This window comes from Gorilla gorilla, chromosome 4 (genome assembly GCF_029281585.2).
Source record: "Gorilla gorilla gorilla isolate KB3781 chromosome 4, NHGRI_mGorGor1-v2.1_pri, whole genome shotgun sequence".
NCBI classification, from domain to species: domain Eukaryota; kingdom Metazoa; phylum Chordata; class Mammalia; order Primates; family Hominidae; genus Gorilla; species Gorilla gorilla.
Window position 1 is genome coordinate 63,565,618 of NC_073228.2, and position 23,825 is coordinate 63,589,442.

The 23,825-nt window shown below is 42.6% G+C and overlaps 1 protein-coding gene across 6 annotated transcripts in view; it reads right to left on the bottom strand.

Annotated features, from left to right (window-relative positions):
• TAOK1 (TAO kinase 1) overlaps positions 1-23,825 on the bottom strand; it is a 160,303-nt gene that overhangs the window by 21,788 nt on the left and 114,690 nt on the right. For all 6 annotated transcript variants that reach the window (XM_031011033.3, XM_063705863.1, XM_055388589.2 and 3 more), the window contains 4 exons: positions 22,494-22,730; positions 19,326-19,454; positions 12,654-12,857; positions 7,796-8,035 (listed from right to left, as the gene is read on the bottom strand). In XM_031011033.3, the coding sequence (XP_030866893.1) occupies positions 7,796-8,035; positions 12,654-12,857; positions 19,326-19,454; positions 22,494-22,730 (810 nt within the window). The remainder of the gene's footprint in view (positions 1-7,795; positions 8,036-12,653; positions 12,858-19,325; positions 19,455-22,493; positions 22,731-23,825) is intronic.

Below are 23,825 nucleotides of genomic sequence, written 5' to 3' on the forward strand. Positions count from 1 at the left end.
TGCTAGGAAAAAAATGAGAGGAAAGCCAAGCAGGTCAGATCATCAGGTTGCAGGTACTTTTTGCACTTGGCTATTTGGCCAAACCGCTGACAAAAAACCTCATTTAAAACATTAGGGCATAAACAACCCCATTTATGATAGGACTTGTAACAATATCTGTTGTTTCACTAATAAAGTTAGCGACCTGAGTAGATATTAAAATTAGCTTTGATTACTATGCATATTCATGACAGAGAATTACATTTTTTCTTTTTCTTTTTCTTTTTTTTTTTGAGATGGAGTCTCACTCTGTTACCCAGGCTGGAGTGCAGTGGTGCAACCATGGCTTACTGTAGCCTCAACCTCCTATGCTCAAGCAATCCTCCCACCTCAGCCTCCTGAGTAGCTGGGACCGCAAGTGTGCGCCACTATGTTCAGCTAATTTTTTTTTTTTTTTTTGGAATCTCGCTCTGTCACCCAGGCTGGAGTCCAATGGCGCGATCTTGGCTCACTGCAACTGCCGCCTCCCTGAGTTCAAGCGATTCTCCTGTCTCAGCCTCCCGAATAGCTGGGATTACAGGCATGTGCCACCATGCCCAGCTAATTTTTGTATTTTTAGTAGAGACGGGGTTTCACCATGCTGGCCAGGATGGTCTCGCACCCTTCACTTCAAGTGATCTGCCTGCCTTGGCCTCCTAAGTGCTGGGATTACAGGCGTGAACCACTGCACCTGGCCAATTTTTGTATTTTTTGTAGAGACAGGGTTTCACTGTGTTACCTAGGCTGGTGTCAAATTCCTGGGCTCAAGCAATCCACCTGCCTTGGCCTCCTGAAGTGCTGGGATTACTGGTGTCAGCCACCATACCCAGCTCCTGGATATTTTTGTTGTTGTTGTTAGTGATGGAGCTTCCCTGTGTTGCCCAGGCTGGTTCCAAACTCCTGGCCTCAAGCGATCCTCCCACCTCAGCCCCTGAAAGTACAGTAATTATAGGCATGAGCCACTGTACCTGGCTTAGAAAATTAAATTTTTTCTCATGAATTAAGCATAATAGAGTTATTGTGGCTCATGCCTGTAATCCCAGTACTTTGGGAGGCCAAGGCAGGATTGTTTACAGGCCAGGAGTTCCAGACTAGCCTGAGCCAACATAGTGAGACCCCATTTCTACAAAGCAATTTTTAAAATTAGCCAGGCATAGTGATGTTCACCTGTAGTCCTAGCTACTAGGGAGGCTGAGGCAGAAGGATCACTTGAGCCCAGGAGTTCAAGGCTGCGGTGAACCACGATTGCATCATTGGACTCTAGGCTGAACAACAGAGTGAGACACTGGTCTCTTTAAAAAAAAAAAAAAAAAAAAAAAGATATAAAAGCACTTTATTGGTGAGACAATATCTTATCAGATCTAGAGATAGAAAATAAAGCACATTTATTCTGTTCGTTTTAGAAACACTTTGCTGCAATTTCTTTTTTTTTTTTTTTTTTTTTGAGACAGAGTCTCATTCTGTTGCTCAGGCCGGAGTGCAGTGGTGTGATCTCAGCTCACTGCAGCCTCCATCTCCTGGGTTCAATCGATTTTCCTGCCTCAGCCTCCTGACTAGTGGGGATTACAGGCTTGCACCACCACGCCCAGCCAATTTTTGTATTTTCAGTAGAGACAGGGTTTCACCATGTCAGCCAGGCTTGTCTTGAACTCCTGACCTCAGGCAAACCGCCCACCTTGGCCTCCCAAAGTGCTGGGATTACAGGCATAAGCCACTGTGCCTTGCCCCCAATTTCTTTTCATGACACTCTCAACTCTAACTATACAGTTTATGTACCAAATGTGAGGCTGACTTGGAAATCTCTATTAGGAATTATTAATATTGTTATTACAATGGTCTTTTCCTTAAGAGAATAAACTAGGTAGAGATATACTTCGCAATGGTTTACTCTTTAACACAAGCAAAAACTTAAAAGTCAGTCAAGTTAACAAATCTTGGCCAGGCGTGGTGGCTCACGCCTGCAATCCCAGCACTTTGGGAGGCTGAGGTGGCCAGATCATTTGAGGTCAGGAGTTTGAGACCAGCCTGGCCAACACGGTGAAACTCTGTCTCTACTAAAAATACAAAAATTAGCCCGGTGTGGTGGCATGTGCCTGTAATCCCAGCTACTCAAGAGGCTGAGGCACAAGAATTGCTTGAACCCGGGAGGTGGAGGCTGCAGTGAGCTAAGATTGCACCACTGCACTCCAGCCTGGGCAACAGAGTGAGACTCTGTCTCAAAAACACACACACAAAACAAACAAACAAACAAAATAACAAAACTAATCTTTCAAAGGTTAAACAAAACTTCTGTGGTAACGGAGGAGACAATCCTCTTCTTGGGGTAACAGACATGAACTACAGTATATAAACATTTCTGAGATGAAAATATTTAAGTTTAGAGACAGAAGATCTTTGGCTTTAGTGTTTGGTTAATCAGTAGGTTGGGTATTCTATGAACTCAGGTTTTAAAAAGCTTCAATAAGATGAGATCTGTTTCTGTAAGGTGTACCAGTTGATCCTACAAGTGAGAACACATTCATTTACTGCACTGAGGCAGAACCTATTGTTGAAATTATTTTATCTTAATATAAATACTGCCAGGTATTGGTTGGTTGATTCATCATGCAACAAATGGATATGTAACCAAATTTACACACTTGTCTAAGAGAAAGTACTCCCCTCAATACTACAACATTAAATATGCCTTTCTGTATTTTTCACCATCTGAGGCACTAGACCCTAGTAATATGTCTTTATTTTGTGATGGGTCAAGAAATGTCTAGCTAGTAAGAGAAACTCTTAGTTTAGCTATGGTTAGTAGCACTGTTTTTATTTTTGAGACAGTCTCACTCTGTTGTCCAGGCTCTGGAGTACAGTGCCATGATCACGGCTCACTGCATCCCTGACCTCCCAGGCTCAAGCAATCCTCCTACCTCAGCCTCCCAAGTAGCTGGGATTACAGGTGTGAGCTACCACCACGCCTGGCTTTTGAATCTTTTTCTTTTCTTTTTTTGAGACAGGGTCTCACTGTCACCCAGGCTGGAGTGCAGTGGCATGATCATGGCTCAACCTCCTGGGGTTCATTCAAGTGATCCTCTTGCCTCTCAGCCACCTGAGTAGCTGGGACCACCACAGGCATGTCATCATGCCAGCCTCTTTTTTTTTTTTCCCTGAGAAAGAGTCTTGCTCTGTCACCAGGCTGGAGTGCAGTGGTGCTACCTCAGCTCACTGCAACCTCCGACTCCCTGGTTCAAGCGATTCTCTTGCCTCAGCCTCCTGCGTAGCTGGGACTACAGGTGCATGCCACCACACCCAGCTAATTTTTTAATTTTTAGTAGAGATGGGGTTTCACCCTGTTAGCCAGATGGTCTCAATCTCCTGACCTCGTGATCTGCCCACGTCAACCTCCCAAAGTGCTGGGAATGCAGGCGTGAGCCACTGTGCCTGGCTTTTTTTTTTTTTTTTTTTTTAAGAGATGAGATCTCCCTATGCTGCCCAGGCTGGTAATTTTTTCTAGAGACAGGGTCTCACTATGTTGCTCAGGCTGAGTAGCACCATTTTAAAATACCATTCTTAGGCCGGGTGTGGTGGCTCACGCCTGTAATCCCAAGAGTCTGAGAGGCTGAGGTGGGTGGATCACTTGAGGTTAGGCATTCAAGACCAGCCTGGTCAATATGGTGAAATCCCTTCTCTACTAAATATACAAAAATCAGCCGGGTGGTGGTGCATGCCTGTAATCACAGCTACTCAGGAGGCTGAGGCAGGAGAATCACTTGAAGCTGGTAGGCAGAGGTTGCAGTGAGCCGAGATTGCGCCACTGCCCTCCAGCCTGGGTGACACAGCGAAAACAAACAAACAAAAACAAACAAAAAACCCATTCATGGTTAACAAAGTTGTTCCAAGTGCTTCTAGACAGAAATGAAACAATGAAATTTAGATAGTATCTTCTGCCTCAGTAAAATAGCATCCATTCTTTTAAAAGGCTTTATTTTTATTTATTTATTTGTTGAGATGGAGTTTTGCCCTTGTTGCCCAGGCTGGAGTGGAATGGCGCGATCTTGGCTCACCGTAACCTCCACCTTCCTCTGCCTTCCGGGTTCAAGTGATTCTCCTGCCTCAGCCTCCCAAGTAGCTAGGAGAGCAAGCATGTGCCACCACACCCGGCTAATTTTGTATTTTTAGTAGAGATGGGGTTTTTCCATGTTGGTCAGGCGGGTCTCGAACTCCCGACCTCAGCCTCCCAAAGTACTGGGATTACAGGTATGAGCCACCATGCCCGGACATTATTTTTAATTTTTGAGACGGAGTCTCGTTCTGTCGCCAGGCTAGAGTGCAGTGGTACGACCTTGGCTCACTGCAACCTCCGCCTCCTGGGTTCAAGTGAATCTCCTGCCTCAACCTCCCAAGTAGCTGGGACTACAGGCACGTGCCACCATGCCTGGGTAATTTTTGTATTTTTAGTAGAGACGAGGTTTCACCATGTTGGCCAGGATGGTCTGTCTCTTGACCTCATGATCCCCTGCCTCGGCCTTCCAAAGTGCTGGGATTACAGGTGTGAGTGACTGCCCCAGCCAAAAGTTTTTATTTTTAAAGCATTGTGCTGGGCTGGGCGCGGTGGCTCACGCCTGTAATCCTAGCAGTTTGGGAAGCTGAGGTGGGTGGATCACCTGAGGTCAGGAGTTCAAGACCAGCAGGGCCAACATGGTGAAACCCGTCTCTACTAAAAACACGAGGGCGTGATGGTGGGCGCCTGTAATCCCAGGTACTTGGGAGGCTGAGGCATGAGAATCGCTTGATCCTGGGAGGCGGAGGTTGCAGTGAGCCAAGATCATGCCACTGCACTCCAGCCTAGGCGACAAGAGCGAAACTCTGTCTCAGAAAGAAAACAAGGTCGGGCATGGCGGCTCATGCCTGTAATCCCAGCACTTTGGGAGGCCGAGGCGGGCGGATCACGAGGTCAGGAGCTTGAGACCAGCCTGACCAACATGGTGAAACCCCGTCTCTACTAAAAATACAAAAATTAGCCGGGCGTGGTGGTGTGCGCCTGTAATCCCAGCTACTTGGGAGGCTGAGGCAGGAGCATTGCTTGAACCCAGGAGGCACAGGTTGTGGTGAGCTGAGATGGTGCCATTGCACTCCAGCCTGGGCAATAAGAGCGAAACTCCATCTCAAACAAAACAAAATAAAACAAAACAAAACAAAACAAAAAAAACAAACATTGTGCCAGGAATACTGTAATCATTCCACATTCCTGCCTAATGAGAAAAAATAACTCTTTGAAAAATTTTTCTTTAACAAGAGTAAAATTAATGCTTATACTAAGAATAAACTGTATCCCTCAACGTGTGACTCAAGTGAAAGCGAGATGAAGGCAAGTTACAGTTATTTCTACTCATTTAGTGCTGACAAAGCATCATCTGGATGGCAGCTGAAGAAGCAGCGGAGTAGGCAGCAGATTTTCACCCAACCCTTTCCATAGAAACAGCACCCCATCCCCACAAATCCTAATCAACATAAATAAAATGTTCCAACTGCAGTCTCCTCTCCTCCATCAAACACAGTTGATGCTATATTCTAAATTCTGCCTCCGCTACTAAAGGAGAAAATTGAAAGAGGCAACGATTACTTAAGTAAATAGAAATGTGATGACTTGGTGTTAAAATGTTCAAGTTGACTAAGTAAATAGATACACGTAAATATGAGGAAAATGGTGATTTTTCTTTCCTAACAGGAAACCTTGAGCTCACTTGTAATCAGAAAGGCATTTTATTTAAAGCCTGACTATGATAACGAAGCTTTATTTTCTCCTCACTTTTAACGTACTATCTGAGAGAATCGGACTACTGTTTATAAGCTTTAAAACGGAAAGGTTCTAATGACAGAAAGAAATGGTTAAATGTCAAACACCTATCCATCACCCAAGCCCCAGAGAAATGCAGTCATATCAGATTTACGGTACGACTTTCAGTTTGGTTTATTCCTCGGTGCTGTTGGCTTTAAAATCATAATTGACTTTGCTGACACGTTGGTTTAAAAATCTGTTCATGGGAGATTGTCTATTCTGCAGCTAAATGATTATGTATCTCCCCACTGCAAAAACAAATCTAAAAAATCATTATAATTCTAATTTTTCTAAGCATTAACTAAGGAAGATTATGTTAGTAGTCAACATAACTACTCTGTAAATAATAATTACCTATTTTGAAGATATAGCAAGGTGAAATTTTACTCACATTCACATGAAAACAATAAAGCATCTTAACATTGTTTCTATATTTTGTTCAGAACAGCTTGTTTGAATGGAGTTGGGTGGGCATTGGGAATACCATTGAGTGTGTTATAGCTTCTAGATTTTGACACAGATTACCTCTGTGAATGAATTTCATTGTACTCCAGCATAGTTATTCAGAGTAAAACCAAGAACCATTTTATAGTTTAAATATCAAATAGCTTATAAAAAGGGCTGGGTAGGAGTACAGGAGAAGCTTTAAATAGGAAATACTGTGGAAACTGGACCTTACTGAATATAAATAAAAGTTTTAAATGTACAGATATGTACAGAGCAACTGAGGTGCTTATCATCGATGACAGATAGTGGGTGGTTTTGTATATTAAGATTCATGTGGGCCAGGTGCGGTGGTTCATGCCTGTAATCCCAGCACTTTGGGAGGCCGAGGCGGGTGGATCACGAGGTCAGGAGATTGAGACCATCCTGGCTAACATGGTGAACCCCGTCTCTACTAAAAATACAAAAAATTAGCCGGGCGTGGTGGCAGGCGCCTGTAGTCCCAGCTACTAGGGAGGCTGAGGCAGGAGAATGGCGTGAACCCAGGAGGCAGAGCTTGCAATGAGCCAAGATCACGCCGCTGCACTCCAGCCTGGGCAACAGAGCAAGACTCTGTCTCAAAAACAAACAAACAAACAAACAAAAACTTCAGAATTGTTAACTGCAGTTGACTTTGATGGAGGGAGATGGACCAGGTGGCTGGAGGAACAAGCATAGAGAAGAAAACTTTTTTCTTGTTTCTTTTTTTTTTCTAACTAGTAGCTGTGCAGCTTTAAACTTTTTACTTTATAATGCACTTTCATAGTTTTAAATTTTGTACAAGTCATATTTACAGCAAATTAGGGTTCTACAATTTTACTTGGAACAACAGAGAGAAGCCAAATGGTAAGCTTGTTGACATGTAGAATATAATATCGGCCTTGGACATTTGGGTAAATTTTTTTTTTTTTTTTTTTGAGACAGGGTCTTGCTCTGTCACCCGGGCTGGAGCGCTGTGGTGTGTTCTTGACTCACTGCAACCTCCGCCTCCTGGGTTCAAGGGATTCTCCTGCTTCAGCCCCCCGAGTAGCTGGGACTATAGAAATGTGCCGCCACACCCAACTAATTTTTGTATTTTTAGTAGAGACAGGGTTTCACCATGTTGTCCAAGCTGGTCTTGAACTCCTGACCTCAGGTGATCCACCCGCCTTGGCCTCCTAAACTGCTGGGATTACAGGCGTGAGCCACTGCACCCTGCCTTTGGATAAGTTTAAAACAAGAATCTTGATTCTTATCTACTGGCACTTCCCATGGTTAAAAGTTTTGGCCACTTTTTTGTACTCTGATGAGAAATACATAAGCAAAAGACTAGCAACAGGCATTTAACATTAAAGTCAACCAAAGATGCTAAAAATGAAAAGAAGCTTAGTCAATTTCTTTATGACTAGACGTCATCTTAAGACTTTTCCTGCTTACATGGATACCTTTTCATTCTCTTCCCTGTTATCAAAAAGCTTAGGCTAACCATACCTTCAAACTCTTAGGCTGTTGTCGAACTTCCATGACATGCTTTCGTCTTAGTTCTCGTTCTCTTCGCTTATTATATTCCAGCTGGTTAGTGAGCTCAGTTTGATGCTGTAATCTGATCAACTCACAGCGCATCTTCTGAATTGTGTTGAGGTGGCGGAACTCCAGTTCTTGCATAGATTCATGCTGTCGGAGTAGCATGGCATGCTCTAAGTCCTTCTGAGTCTGCCTTTTGTTTAACTCCTAATCCGTAACACAAAAGACAAAGGTATAATTTACTGCTGTATAATGCCAGAAAAAAGTCCTAATTAACAGAATAACCAGTAAACAGATGTAATTAACTCTGTTATTCAATTATAGTTGCATGGTAAATATGAGGGTTGTGACTTTTACCTCTTTAAATGGTCAATTAGTAGCACAAATTTCCTTATATTCATTTACTATTTATTCATATTATTTTATTACCATTAGCTTAAGACTAAATCTATATCAAGAGGTTTAACATTCTTCTTTTGTATACTTCCTAATTTTATATTTGAAGAGGGCTCCTAAGTTATCCTTTCAATTTCTTCAGAGTGTTCTATTCAATTATTTTACACGCAGTCTACTCTGGTTAGTGTAGTGATTAAGAACACGGACACAGCTGGGCGCGGTGGCTCATGCCTGTAATCCCAGCACTTTGGGAGGCCGAGGCGGGTGGATCACGAGGTCAGGAGATCGAGACCATCCTGGCTAACAGGGTGAAATCCCGTCTCTACTAAAAATACAAAAAATTAACCAGGCGTTGTGGCGGGCGCCCGTAGTCCCAGCTACGCGGGAGGCTGAGGCAGGAGAATGGCATGAACTCGGGAGGCGGAGCTTGCAGGGAGCTGAGATCAAGCCGCTGCACTCCAGCCTGGGCGACAGAGCGAGACTCCCTCTCAAAAGAAAAAAAACATGGACACTAGAGAGCTATACTGCCTGTATTCTAAATTCTGGCTCTGCTACTTGTGAGCAGTGAGACCTTCACTTAGTTAAACTAATTGTGCTTTAGTTTCATCATTTCTCAAATGCATATAATAATATAGCTATTTCACAGATTTAATGTGAAGATGAAATCAGCTAATAAACAAAAAGTTCTCAGAATAATACCTAGCACATGGTACTCAACACATGTCATTCCTTTATTTTAGACCTCACAGGGCTCTAAACATTTTTTTAAAGATTCTAAAATTTTGTTTCATATTGGAAACAAGCAAACACATACATATATAATGTAAAAGTCAAACTTGCTCCTTTTGCCTTTGCAGACTCTCTCCCCAGAGGCCAACAGTTTGGTGCATGTGCTTCTCAACCTTCCCCAAGTTTATTCAGATTAGTCTATTTTACAAAAACATACAGTTTTAAAAACTGAACAACAATATATGTTTTAGGCACATAACTGGCTTTCTTCATTTAATAATATAATATACACGTATCCGGATCAGATCAGTACATAAAAGATTTTTTTTTTTTTTTTGAGACTGAGTGTCACTCTGTCGACCAGGCTTGGAGTGCAATGGTACCAACTTGGCTCACTGCAACCTCTGCCTTCTGAGTTCAAGTGATTCTTCCTGCCTCAGCCTCCCGAGTAGCTGGGACTACAGGCACGTGCCACCACGCCTGGCTAATTTTTGTATCTTTAGTATAGATGGGTTTTCACCACGTTGGCCAGGATGGTCTCGATCTCCTGACCTCGTGATCTGCCCACCTCAGCCTCCCAAAGTGCTGGGATTACAGGCGTGAGCCACTACTACCCGGCCTGCTCAGCCAATTAAAAAAATTTTTTTGGCTGGGCACAGTGGCTCACGCCTGTAATCCCAGCACTCTGGGAGGCCGAGACAGGCGGACCATCTGAGGTCAGGAGTTCGAGACCAACCTGGTCAACATGGTGAAACCCAGTCTCTATTAAAAATACAAAGATTAACCAGGCCATGGTGGTGCATGTCTGTAGTCTCAGGTACTTGGGAGTCTGAGGCAGGGGAATGGCTTGAACCCAGGTGGCTTGAACCCAGGAGGCAAAGGTTGCAGTGAGCCGAGATCACACCACTGCATTCCAGCCTGGGCAACAGAGTCTCAAAAAAAAAAAAATTTGTAGAGACAGGGTCTTGCGATGTTGCCCAGGACAGTCTCAAACTCCTGGCCTCAAGTGATCCTCCCACCTCAACCTCCCAAAGTGTTGGAATTATAGGTGTGAGCCACTGCACCCAGCCAGTACATAGAAATTTTTAAAGTTTCATTGTAACCTACTGCTTTGTGACGTCTTAATTCTTTCAATCATTCCTCTGTGGTTGGACATTTAAGCTGTTTCCATGTTTCACTTTTTTTTTTTTTTTTTTTTTTTTTCAGACAGAGTCTCACTCTGTTGCCCAGGCTGGAGTGCAGTGGTGTGATTTCAGCTCACTGCAACCTCCGCCTCCCAGGTTCAAGCAATTCTTGTGCCTCAGCCTCTTGAGTAGCTGGGATTACAGGCATGCACCACCACACCCAGCTCATTTTTAAAATATTTTTAGTGGAGACAGAGTTTTACCACATTGACCAGGCTGTCCTCGAACTCTTGACCTCAAGGATTACAGGTGAGAGCCACTGCTCCAGCCCATGTTTCACTTTTATAAAAAAAGTTTCAATAAATATCTATGTATACTGTATCACAGAATCATGTTACTATTTCTGTAGGACAGAGTTCTAGAAGTGGATTTGATGGATAAATGCTATGTGTGTATTAAATTTTAAAAGCTACTGTTAAATCATGCTCCAAACGGGCAATATCAATTTATATTCTTACTAATAGTGTCTGTTAACACATGCTATTACTAGGATTGATTGTATCTTTTACATTTTTCTTACATAATGGATGCAACTGTTTTAATTTGAATTTATTAGTAAACTCGCACAAGTATGCTATATTACAAGCTTATTTCAACCCACTCTCAGAAATAAATTTATCTATACTCACAGGTATCCTAATAATAATTTTTTTCTTTTCTTTTCTTTTTTTTTCTGAGATGCAGACTTGCTCTGTCGCCCAGACCGGAGTGCAGCAGCGCGATCTCAGCTCACTGCAACCTCCGCCTCTTGGGTTCAGTTGATTCTCATGCCTCAGCCTCCTGAGTAGCTGGAATTATAGGCGCCCGCCACCTCGTCCGGCTCATTTGTTTGTATCTCTACTAAAAGTAGAGATGGGGTTTCACTATGTTGGCCAGGCTGGTCTCAAACTCCTGACCTCAAGTGATCCACCTGCCTTGGCCTCCCAAAGTGCCAGGATCACAGCCATGAGCCACCACACCCAGCCAAGAATAACTGTTTTCATTGGCAGAAGAGTTTCTATAACATTTACCCAATTAATAATTATATGATGATAAAAATGTATTTAAGGGCAGCACACACTTCATGGAACCCATTTCAGGTCAGAGGCAAAAACTGCCCAGTGAATTTCCTCATATGTAAAAATCAAGGCTGGCCACTGTGGCTCACACCTGTAATCCCAGCACTTTGGGAGGCCGAGGTGGGTGGATCACCTGAGGTTGGGAATTGGAGACTAGCCAGGCCAACATGGCAAAACCCCGTCTCTACTAAAAATACAAAAATTAGCTGGGTGTGGTGATGCACGCCTGTAGTCCCAGTTACTTGAGAGGCTGAGGCAGGAGAATTGCTTGAACCTGGGAGGCGGAGGTTGCAATGAGCCGAGATTGCCACTGTACTTCAGCCTGGGTGAAAGAGCGAGACTCTGTTTCAAAATAAATAAATAAAAGTAAAAATAAAAAATAAAAATCAACATTTTAAATTTTTCATTTGTGGATTGGTTAATATTTATTGAATGCCTACTGTGAGTCAGAAACTGGAGATATAAAAAATTGCATCAATTCTGTGATTTCATACAACTTCCACTGTAGTGAGGGAGTCAGGAACAACCTCCCTAACCTACAGAAACACATGGTTTTGTGAACACACATGTTCATGTGAGAAAGAGAGTGCAAAGAAGACCATATGTATTTAGTTAGTTGTCTGTCTGTTTGAGACAGGGTCTTGCTCTGTAGCTCAGGCTGGAGTGCAGTGGCATGATCATGGCTCACTGCAGCCTCAACCTCCTGGGCTCAGGCAATATTCATGCTTCAGCCTCCCAGGTAGCTGGCACTACAGGTGCACACCACAACACCCAGCTAATTTTTTTGTATACATATATTTTTTGTAGAGACAGGGATTTGTCATGTTGCCCTGTCTGGTCTCAAACTCCTAGGATCAAGTGATCTGCCTGCCTTGGCCTCCCAAAGTGTTTGGATTACAGTTACCATACCTGGCTGCAAAGAATAATATTTAAAGAAAACAGAAGAATGTGGTGGTGAAGTCCAGGCATGGTAGCTCATGCTTGTAATCCTAGCACTTTGGGAGGCTGAGACGGGCAGACCGCATGAGGCCAGGAGTTCAAGACCAGCCTGGCCAACATGGCGAAAGCCCATGTCTACTAAAAATACAAAAATTAGTTGGGTGTGGTGGTGCACACCTGTAATCCTAGCTATTTGGGAGGCTGAGGCACGAAAATCACTTGCACCCAGGAGGTGGAGGTTGCACTGAGCCAAGATGGAGCCACTGCACTCCATACTTGGCGACATGGAGAGACTGTCTTGAAAAAAAAAATTTTGGTGGTTAAGAAAGAGATTTTGAGGAAATGACATCTGAGTAAAGATATACAGGGAGCAAACAATCCATGTGAATATCTGGGGAAGAATGATTCAGACAGAGGCAAGTATAAGTGCAACGTCCCTGAGACTAGAATGGAATTGGAATATTTTCAGGAAAGATTCTTTTGATAAAGGATTTAAAATTTCTCATCACTCAAACTTACCTCCCTGACAAGGTCCTGCTCTAAGTTATGACGCCCAAGTAACATTCTTCTCTTGAAGCGACGGCATTCCAGCTCTAGGTATTGTCTTTGACGTCGAAGAAGGTTAGCTTCTTCTTCTGCTTGGAAATGCTGTATATTCTCCTTCTGCTTTGAAAGCCACTCCTGTTTTTCTTTTTTGGGGGTACTCTGGTTTTCATTTAGCTCCTGGCAACAAAAAAAACAACTCAGGTAAAAATAGGCCGGGCACGGTGGCTCACGCCTGTAATCCCAGCACTCTGGGAGGCCGAGGTGGGCGGATCACCTGAGGTCAGGAGTTTGAGACTAGCCTGGCCAACATGGCGAAACTGTCTCTACTAAAATACAAAATTAGGCTGGGCGCGGTGGCTGGCACCTGTAATTCCAGTACTTTTGGAGGCTGAGGTGGGCAGATCATGAGGTCAGGAGATCGAGACCATCCTGGCTAACATGGTGAAACCCTGTCTCTACTAAAAATACAAAAAAAATTAGCCAGGCATGGTGGCGGGTGCCTGTAGTCCCAGCTACTTGGGAGGCTGAGGCAGGAGAATGGTGTGGACCTGGGAGGCCGAGCTTGCAGTGAGCTGAGATCTCGCCACTGCACTGCAGCCTGGGCGACAGAGCGAGACTCTGTCTCAAAAAAAAAAAAAAAAAAAATTAGCTGGGTACAGTGGCATGGGCCTGTACTCCCAGCTACTCAGCAGGCTGAGGCAGGAGAATTGCTTGAGCCCAGGAGGCAGGGGTTGCAGTGAGTCAAGATCACACCACTGCACTCTTTGGTGAAACTCCGTCTCAAAAACAAAACAAAACAAAAAAACCAACAACAACAACAACAAACAGGGGTCGGGTGCAATGGCTTACGCCTGTAATCTCAGCACTTTGGGAGGCTGAGGCGGGCAGATCACCTGAGGTTGGGAGTTCGAGACCAGCATGACCAACATGGAGAAACCCGGCCTCTACCAAAAATACAAAATTAGCCAGACATGGTGGTGCACACCTGTTAATGCCAGATACTTGGGAGGGTGAGGCAGAGAATCGCTTGAACCCAGGAGGTGGAGGTTGCAGTAAGCTGAGATGGCATCACTGCACTACAGCCTGGGCAAGAAGAGCGAAACTCAGTCTCAAAAAAAAAAAAAAAAAAATTAGCCAGGTGTGGTGGCACGTGCCTGGAGTCTCAGCTACTTGGGAGGCTGAGGCAGGAGCGTTGCCTGAACCTGGGAGGCAGAGGTTGCAGTGAGCCAAGATTGTGCCACTGCACTCCAGCCTGCGTGACAGAGTGAAACTCAGTCTCAGAAAAACAAAAACAACAACACAACAAAAACCCCATAAGAATTACCTACTTGAATATTATCATTTTGCATCAGTAAATTTTAAATAAAAGTTCTTGGCTGGGTGCGGTGGCTCACGCCTGTAATCCCAGCACTTTGGGAGGCCGAGGTGGGCAGATCACCTGAGGTCGGGAGCGCAAGACCAGCTTGACCAACATAGAGAAACCCTATCTCTACTAAAAATACAAAATTAGCCGGGCATGGTGGTACAGGCTTGCAATCCCAGCTACTCGGGAGGCTGAGGCAGGAGAATCACTTGAACCTGGGAGGCGGAGGTTGCAGTGCAGTGAGCCGAGATCGCACCATTGCACTCCAGCCTGGGCAACAAGAGCAAAACTCTGTCTCAAAATAAATAAATAAATAAATAAATACATAAAAATTAAAATAAACAAATAAAAGTTCTTAGTTGTGTTTCTTCTCTAATGCTCAGGCAGGGCAATGACCTCTAGAAGGCAAGTAGCATTTACATCTTTCTTTTTTTTTGAGACAGAGTCTTGCTCTGTCGCCCACGCTAGAGTGCAGTGGCGTGATCTCGGCTCACTGCAACCTCCACCTCCCGGGTTCCAGTGATTTCTCCTGCCTCAGCCTCCTGAGTAGCTGGGATTACAGGCATCTGCCAGCATGCCCAGCTAATTTTTTGTATTTTTAGTAGAGAAGAGATTTCACACCATGTTAGCCAGTATGGTCTCGATCTCCTGACCCTGTGATCCACCCGCCTCGGCCTCCCAAAGTACTGGGATTACACGTGTGAGCCACTGCACCCGGCCTTTAGATCTTTCTTGAGTTACCCACTCAATCGGAAAGGAAAGAGAGATATGTACACCAGAAAACATGTGTACCTTTTGTCTCTGCACAGCTACGTTTCTGATGGTTCCTAACTTCGAAGTACACAATGATTGGTTAATAAAGTAAAACACATCCTTCTTTAAAACCTTCCCAAGAAGAGACAGAAGATAGTACTTTCAGGTAAAAATCACGAGTGAACTAGGACAAAAATACAGTTAAACATCTCGCTTCTTGGTTTTTGACATTCTTGATGCTAAGTTTTTGGCAAAATTATGGAAGGACTCAGCATAAGAAAACTGGAAATTAAATGGAAAATAAACAAAACCATGGGAGAATAGAGACATACTTTATGAATGGTATTTAATTTTCAGCATTAATAACCACTGAACAAATCAAAATTAATGATTTTCCACATTGTTTTACATACCAGCTCATAAACTATCTCAATAAGAATGCAGTTATATTGAGCAATGTGAAAAAACTGGCAATATACTCAATGGAGCAAACTAGAATTTTTTTTTTTTTTTTTTTTAGATCGAATTTCACTCTGTGATCCAGGCTGGAATGCACTGGCACGAATTCAGCTCCCTGCAGCATGGACCTCCCAGGTTCAAGTGATCTTCCCACCTAAGACTACTGAGTAGCTAGGACCACAGGTGTGTCCCACCATGCCTGGCTAATGAATTTTTTTTTTTTTTTTTTGCTAGACACAGGGTCTCAACATGTTGCCCAGGCTGGTCTTGAACTCCTGGGCTCAAGCGATCCTCCCACCTCAGCCTCCCAAAGTGCTGTTATAAGCATGTGCCACCCACCACTCTGGCCTTGATACTTTTTTGGTAAAAAATATACTAGTATTAGCATTCTGTGGCCAGGCATGGTGGCTCACATCCATCTGTAATCCCAGCATTTTGGGATGCCAAGGCCGGAGGATTGCTTGAGTCCAGGAGTTTGAGACCAGTTTGGAGAATATGGCAACACTGTTTCTACAAAAAATAAATTATAAAATTAGCTGGGCATGGTGGTATGCGTCTGTGGTCCCAACTACTTGGGAGGGTGAGGTGGGAAAACTGCTTCAGCCTGGGAGGTCAAGGCTGCAGTGAGCAGTGCTGTGCCACTGCACTCCAGCATGGGTGACAGAGCGAAAACTTGTCTCAAAAAAAGCAAAACAAAACACCATCAACATTGTTTAGAATATAAATAGCTCATTTTTCTTAGTATAGGATCATTTTTCAGAGACTACTAGACCTCATTCATGGTCTTTCCCTTTAGTTAATAAAATATTCAAATACATAAAAATAAAAAGCACATAAATTATTACTTAAGAGTTTATGTGTATGCACGCTATGGGAAGAGAAAGGAATAACATGGGCACACAAGTAGACTATATACCTGGTTATCTTTTTCTTTTTCGAGGCAGAGTCTAGCTCTGTCGCTCAGGCTGCAGTGCAGTGGCCCAGCTCACTGCAACCTCCACCTTCCAAGTTACAGGGATTCTCCTGCCTCACCGTCTTGTGTAGCTGGGATGACAGTTGTGTGCCACCATGCTTGGCTAATTTTTTTTAATTTATTTTTTGAGATGGAGTCTCACTCTGTCACCCAGGCTGGAGTGCAGTGGCACGATCTCGGCTCACTGCAACCTCTGCCTCCCGGGTTCAAGCAATTCTCCTGCCTCAGCTTCCTGAGTAGCTGGGATTATAAGTATGTGCCACCATGCCCAGCTAATTTTTTTGTATTTTTAGTAGAGACAGTGTTTCACCATATTGGGCAGGCTAGTCTCAAACTCCTGACCTTGTGATTTGCCCGCCTCGGCCTCCCAAAGTGCTGGGATTACAGGGGTGAGCCACCGCGCCTGGCCATACCTGGGTATCTTTTTCAAAATCTTCTGCCAGGGAACTCTCCCCTCCAAGACTCTGATATGTCCCTTCCTCTCTACTGAGAATCATTATTCTAAATGAACACAAATACATACACAAAAACTTAGCTTCTAAAAGAAAATGCATTTATTTGTTTGACTATATGGTATATGCCTAAAGGATTATCTAAACAAACTAATCCATAAAGCTAAAGTCTGATTTCACTGGAAAACAAAACAACTGCATTTTGTTGGAGATTTATTTATAGTTGGAAACTCTATTTACTATTGTTTCGAACTCAAACTTCCAGTAGAGTTTGGCTTTCGAATTATAGTCATGGGAGTATACTGCAAATTATACCATTTAGAGTTGGAAAAATCTTGTCAGTGAAGCTCACTTGGCAAGGTATAGAGCAAGTCTTTGTGCCACCAATATGTACACAACAAGACATACATATCTGATTATAAGGCAAATTCCTACACATACAAAAATCATTAATATCAAATTGATTATACTTATTTTATCAAAATCAATCGATGTATCACAGTATGCTAATTAATTATATGAACTAAAAATTTCAATCATCCTGTAAGACGGGGGGAGGGGGGTAAATTAAAAGACATATCATTTTTCTGTCCTAGTGACTATCTTGAATAATGATCCTCTTTAAGAAGTTGTCGGGCCAGGCATGGTGGCTCACACCTGTAATCCCAGCACTTTGGGAGGCCAAGGCGAGCAGATCATGAGGTCAGGAGATTGAGACCATTCTGGCTAACATGGTGAAATCCAGTCTCTACCAAAAATACAAAAAATTAGCTGGGCGTGGTGGTGGGTCCCTGTAGTCCCAGCTACTCGGGAGCCGGAGGCAGGAGAATGGTGTGAACCTGGGAGGCAGAGCTTGCAGTGAGCCGAGATCGCGCCACTGCACTCCAGCCTGGGTGACAGAGCAAGACTCTGTCTCAAAAGAAAAAAAAAAAGTTGTCGGCTGGGTGTTGTGGCTCACGCCTGTAGTCCCAGCACTTTGGGAGGCTGAGGCGGGTGGATCACAAGGTCAGGAGCTCAAGACCAGCCTGGCCAAGATGGTGAAACCCTCATCTCTACTAAAAATACAAAAATCAGCCAGGCGTGGTGGCAGTCGCCTGTAATGCCAGCTACTCAAGAGGCTGAGGCAGGAGAATCACTTGAACCCAGGCGGCAAAGGTTGCAGTGAGCCGAGATCATCCCACTGCACCCCAGCCTGGGCAACAGAGTGAGACTCCATCTCAAACCAAACCAAACCAAACCAAACCAAACCAAACAAACAAACAAAAAGCAGCACAAGAGCCGGGAGTGGTGGCTAACTCTTGTAATCCCAGCACTTTGGGGGGCTGAGGTGGGTAGATTGTCTGAGGTCAGGAGTTCGAAACCAGCCTGGCTAACATGGTGAAACCCCGTCTCTACTAAAAAAATATATACAAATTAGCCAGGCATGGTGGCACACACCTGTAATCCCAGCTACTCGGAGGGGCTGAGGCAGGAGAATCCTTTCAACCTGGGGGGAGGGGAGGCTGCAGTGAGCCAAGATCACACCACTGCACTCCAGCCTGTATGACAGAGACTTCCGTCTCAAAAAAAAAGCGGGGGGCGGGGGGGAGGCTGGGCAGCACAAGAAAGGGCAAACAAATATGAATATGAAACCCTGTAGCCACAAAGAAATAATCAGCATATTCTACTTAAAAAAAACCTGATAAGCAAATATCTCCCTTATTCTACATTTAAATTGGCATAAAAACAAATTATTATAATCTTCTGATCCAAAAGTAAGACATTATTGTTTACTTTTAAAGTAATAAATGTGATCAGGTGCGGTGGCTTATGCCTATAATCCCAGCACTTTGGGAAGCCGAGGTAGGCAGACTGCTTGAGCCCAGGAGTTTGAGACCAGACTAGGCAACATGGCAAGACCCTGTCTCTACAAAAAATAAATTTAAAAATCAGCCAGGAGTGGTAGTGTGTGCTTGTGTTCCCAGCTACTTGGAAGGCTAAAGCAGGATTGCTTGAGCACGGGAGGTCGAAGCTGCAGTGAGCTATGATTGTGCCACTGCACTCCAGCCCGTGGAACAGAATAAGACTGTCTCAAAAAATACACACAAAAAATAAAAACATAAGGCCAGGCACGATGGCTCATGCCTGTAATCCTAGCACTTTGGGAGGCCGAGGCAGGCGGATCACAAGGTGAGGAGATCGAGACCATCCTGGCTAACATGGTGAAACCCCGTCTCTACTAAAAAAAATACCAAATGTTTGCCGGGTGTGGTGGTGGGCGCCTGTAGTCCCAGCTACTAGGGAGGCTGAGGCAGGAGAATGGCGTGAACCCAGTAGGCGGAGCTTGAAGTGAACCGAGAGCGCGCCACTGCACTCGAGCCTGGGTGACAGAGCGAGACTCTTTGTCTCAAAAATAAATAAATAAATATAAAATAAAAACATAAAAAAAGTATATTTTCAGGAAATGATTCATTTTAAATCCTACTCAACTAAATAACTCAGTTAAGGGTAACTGATTATAATCAATGTCATCATTTAAACTAATACCCATTTAGTGACCACAAACAACAAAAGATAATTTTATCCTAATGCTTCTATGAGTTGGTCACCATTGGATATAATTAATAAGCAGAAAATTTGCTTGAAAAGTTTTATGACATAAGTACCTCTTTAAGCTGCTCTTTTCGAAGTTTATACTCTCTTTTCTGGGACTCGAGAAAACTATTCAGTTCTTTCTTCTGTTGGGCCTGAATATGTTGCTGAAATTTTTTCTCTTCATTGGACATCACTTTAGCCTACATGAAGTTTAAAAAATGAATCAAATTTAGTTAAGCAGATAGATTTAAAGTAGTGGTTTAATATACATCATTAAGAATACCTTTTATTTTCTAAGAACAAGAAATCATTAGAAACATTACCAAAATAAAAGACTGAACCAAATTATAAACATGTGCTACTTGGCATCCTTATAATTTGAATTTCATAGAATCAGTAAGATGAAACTCATCTTTGAAATGTTGATCTCTTACAGGGTCAAAAATGTTGTCAACTTTTTATTTCATTTAACAGAAGTATACCTTCCTCCCAACCCTCAATCCCTCAGTAAAACAAAACAAATGCTATATTTTATTTCTGATTCTATATGCAACACATGTTCATTGTAGAATATTTACAAAATACAGAAAAACAAGAAACATCTTACATAATTTTGGCATCCAGAGATAACCAATGTAAACATTTTGGTGCATATCTTTTGTAATTTTTTCTTTTTTTAAAATTATTATTTTTGAGATGGAGTCTTGCTCTGTTACCCTGGCTGCAGTGCAGTGGCACGAGCTCGGCTCACTGCAACCTCCACTTCCCGGGTTCAAGTGATTCTCCTGCCTCAGCCTCCCAAGTAGCTGGGACTACAGGTGTGTGACACCACTCCTGGCTAATTTTTGTATTTTTAGAAGAGATGGGGTTTCGCCATGTTGGCCAAGCTGGTCTTGAACTCCTGAGCTCAGGCGATCCACCCACCTCGGCCTCCCAAAGTGCTGGGATTACAGGCGTGAGCCACCATGCCCCGCCTCTAATTTTTTCTATAAATGTTCATGTCTCAAACACACACACATACACATACACACATATATTTGTATGTATATAATTAAGTAGGTATTGTGGCTCATACCTGTAATCCCAACACTTTGAGAGGCTGAGGTGGGAGGATCACCTGAGCCCAGGAGTTCAAGACCCGCTGGGTAACAGGGCAAGTGCCTGTCTCAAAAAATATGTTACAGGGTCTCACTCTGTCACCCAGGCTGCAGTGCAGTGGTACAATCATGGCTCAACTCATTGCAGCCTCCTCCTGAGCTCAAGTGATCTTCCCACCTCAGCCTCCTGAGTAGCTGGAACTACAGGCGTATGCCACCCTGCTCAGCTAATTTATTTTGTGTGTGTGTGGAGACAGTCTTCCCATGTTGCCCAGGCTGGTCTTGAACTCCTGGGCTCAAGTAATCTTCTCACCTCGGCCTCCCAAAGTGGTGGGATTACAGGTGTGGGCCACTGCACCCATCCTGGTTATATACTTTTAAAACAAATTTGTTACCACATTGCATATCTGCTTCAGGAATTGTTTTCCTAAATATGTTAGTATCGCCTTTTCCCAAGCTATTAAAAATAATATCTATCAAGTGTGGTGGCTCACATCTATAATCCCAGCACTTTGGGAGGCCGAGGCAGGAAGGTCACCTGAGGTCAGGGATTTGAGACCAGCCTGATTAACATGGTGAAACCCCTTTTCTACTAAAATAAAAATAATACAAAAATTAGCCAGGCATGGTAGATGCACCTGTAGTCTCAGCTACTTGGGAGGCTGAGGCAGGAGAATTGTTTGAACTCGGAGAGCAGAGGTTGCAGTGAGCTGAGATCACACCACTGCACTCCAGCCTGGGCGACAGAGGGAGATTCTGTCTCAAAAAATAATAAAAATAAAATAAAAAATAAAAAAATGAAAATATCCAATGCCCAGAGGATTTTAAATATGTATACATTGTTTCATCAAATTATTTCAAAATCAAATATGTATTTATACTATAAATTATTTTGTCAAAGTCCCTACTATTATAAGAATGTTCTTTTTTTGGCCGGGCGCGGTGGCTCACGCCTGTAATCCCAGCACTTTGGGAGGCCGAGGCGGGTGGATCACGAGGTCAGGAGATCGAGACCATCCTGGCTAACACAGTGAAACCCCGTCTCTACTAAAAATACTAAAAATTAGCCGGGCATGGTGGCGGGCGCCTGTAGTCCCAGCTACTCGGGAGGCTGAGGCAGGAGAATGGCGTGAACCCAGGAGGCGGAGCTTGCAGTGAGCCGAGATCGCGCCACTGCACTCCAGCCTGGGCGACAGAGCGAGACTCCGTCTCAAAAAAAAAAAAAAAAAAAAAAAAAAAAGAATGTTCTTTTTTTGTGAAAAGGGAGAAGAGGGTAGCTATGATAAATAATGCCTCACTGCAGACTACCTGGACATATTTTAATGATATTGTGTGAATTTACTGAGAAGTCTACATTCTACTTGACAAACATGTCTTTCAAAAAAAGTAAAACAATGGGACACCAAAAACATTAGAAGAAAAGGTTTCACATAACAAAAATCCTAAAAACTAACTTTTATCATGTAAAATAATGACAATTATTTGTCAATAATCAAATGAGCTCAATCTGAATCTGAATCTTTCATAACTTACAATCTCCAACATTATCTGTATTTATTACAGTAATCTTAAATCATTCTGATATTAAAATGCTGCCAGAAATTCAAGGGTAGTTTCCAACAAATACAAAAAAGAGAATAAAAGTGACTTTTTGAGACCTAAATCACCTAATGATAGGAGATTTAGCAAACTCCTCAGATAACCAGGAAACGAAAAGCTTAAAATAACTGAGTAACTTACCTATTGTGACACTACAAAACTATCAAGAATCAGGAAATGGTCCCATGTCTTATTAATTCCCAGACCTAGTACTTGATATTAAAACACATCAATTTTTCAGACTCAAAATTTTGTTGGCTATTACAAAAACTATAAAGTGGACTACTCCAATGAACAGTTTTAAGACTGATTTGTTTTAAATGACGCACACACAAAATTAGTGAGAGATAAAACACACAGGTGCCACCCTTTCTTGTAATATCAATTTACAGAAACCTTTATATAAGTCACATAAATGCTTCTCCTTTTCCCCAATTTGCTTGGTTCACGGGAACAGATACGCTAACATCAAACTGCCATGTTGGTTAATTCTGAGACATTCAAAACCTAAAATAAGCAAAGTAATAATACTGAATAAGCCACCTCTTTCTCCATAGCAGCCTGGTGTTTCTTGATAAGTTTCTCCATTTCTGCAGCAAAATTGTTACGCTGAGTTTCAAGATCTTTGTCTAATCTGAGGCGATGTTCATCCATCTCAGCCTTTAGCTTATTTTCCAGAGTCATCAGTTGCTTTTGATGTTGTCGCCTCATTCGCTTATAGCCAGACATTTGTTCTCTAAGCTCAGAGTCCTGCTCATGTTCTTGCATTTGCCTTGTAACCTAGACATACAAATAATGTAAGGAAAAGAAGAAAATAAAACATTCTTCTTCGAAAAGCATTTTAGGCAATTCTATATTAACTAAGTAGGGAATTAGTGTAAAATATCCCAATGTTGGCAGATTCCAAGGAAATTTCCAACAAGTCTTTTAAAGAAATTGACTGGTTCTAAAATTTATATGGGGATATAAAAGAACCTAGAATATCCAAAACAATCTTGAGGAAAAAAAATATTTGGAGGACATGCAGCACTATAGTAATCAAGACAATGTGATACTGGCTTTAAGATAGGCTAAGTAGATCAAGGAAATAGAATAAAAACTAGAAAGAGATCCACATATGTTCAATTGATTTCTCTACCAAGAAAGTCAAGTTAATTCAGAGGATAGAGTTTTTAGCAAATCCTGCTGAAACAAGTGGTTCTTTACATAGGAAAAAACAAATAAACCTTCACTCCCTATATCACTTATGTCATATATAAAAATTAATTTGAGAAGGATCATTTGAACTGAATGTAAAACCCAGAATCAGAAAGCAGAAACACAAAATATCTTTATAACCTTGGAGTAAGCAAATACTTCTTGGGCAGGACACAAAAAACACTGACCACAAAGAAAAAAAAAAACAAAAAACAAACCTCAATTTAAAAATCAAGATAAAATACACGACATAAAATTAATCACCTTAAAGTGAACAATTCAATATGTTTAGTGTATTTACCATGCCATGCAACTATCACCTTTATCTAGTTATAAAGCATGTTTATCACCTCAGAAGAAAATCCCATACCTATTAAGCAGCTGCTCTCCATTCTCCCCTCCTGGTAACCATCAATCTGCTTTTTGTCTCTATAGATATACCTATTCTGCATATATCATATAAGTAGTGTCATATGAGTTTTTATGGCTGGTTTCTTTCACTTAGCATGTTTTTGAAGTTTATCCATGTTGTAGTATGTATCAGTATTTCATTTCCTTTTATAGCTGAATAAAATTCCACTGTACATATATAGCACAATTTGTTTATCCACTCATCCATTGATGGACATTTGTGTTCTTTCCATCTTTTGGCTACTGTGAAAACTGCTGCTGTGACTG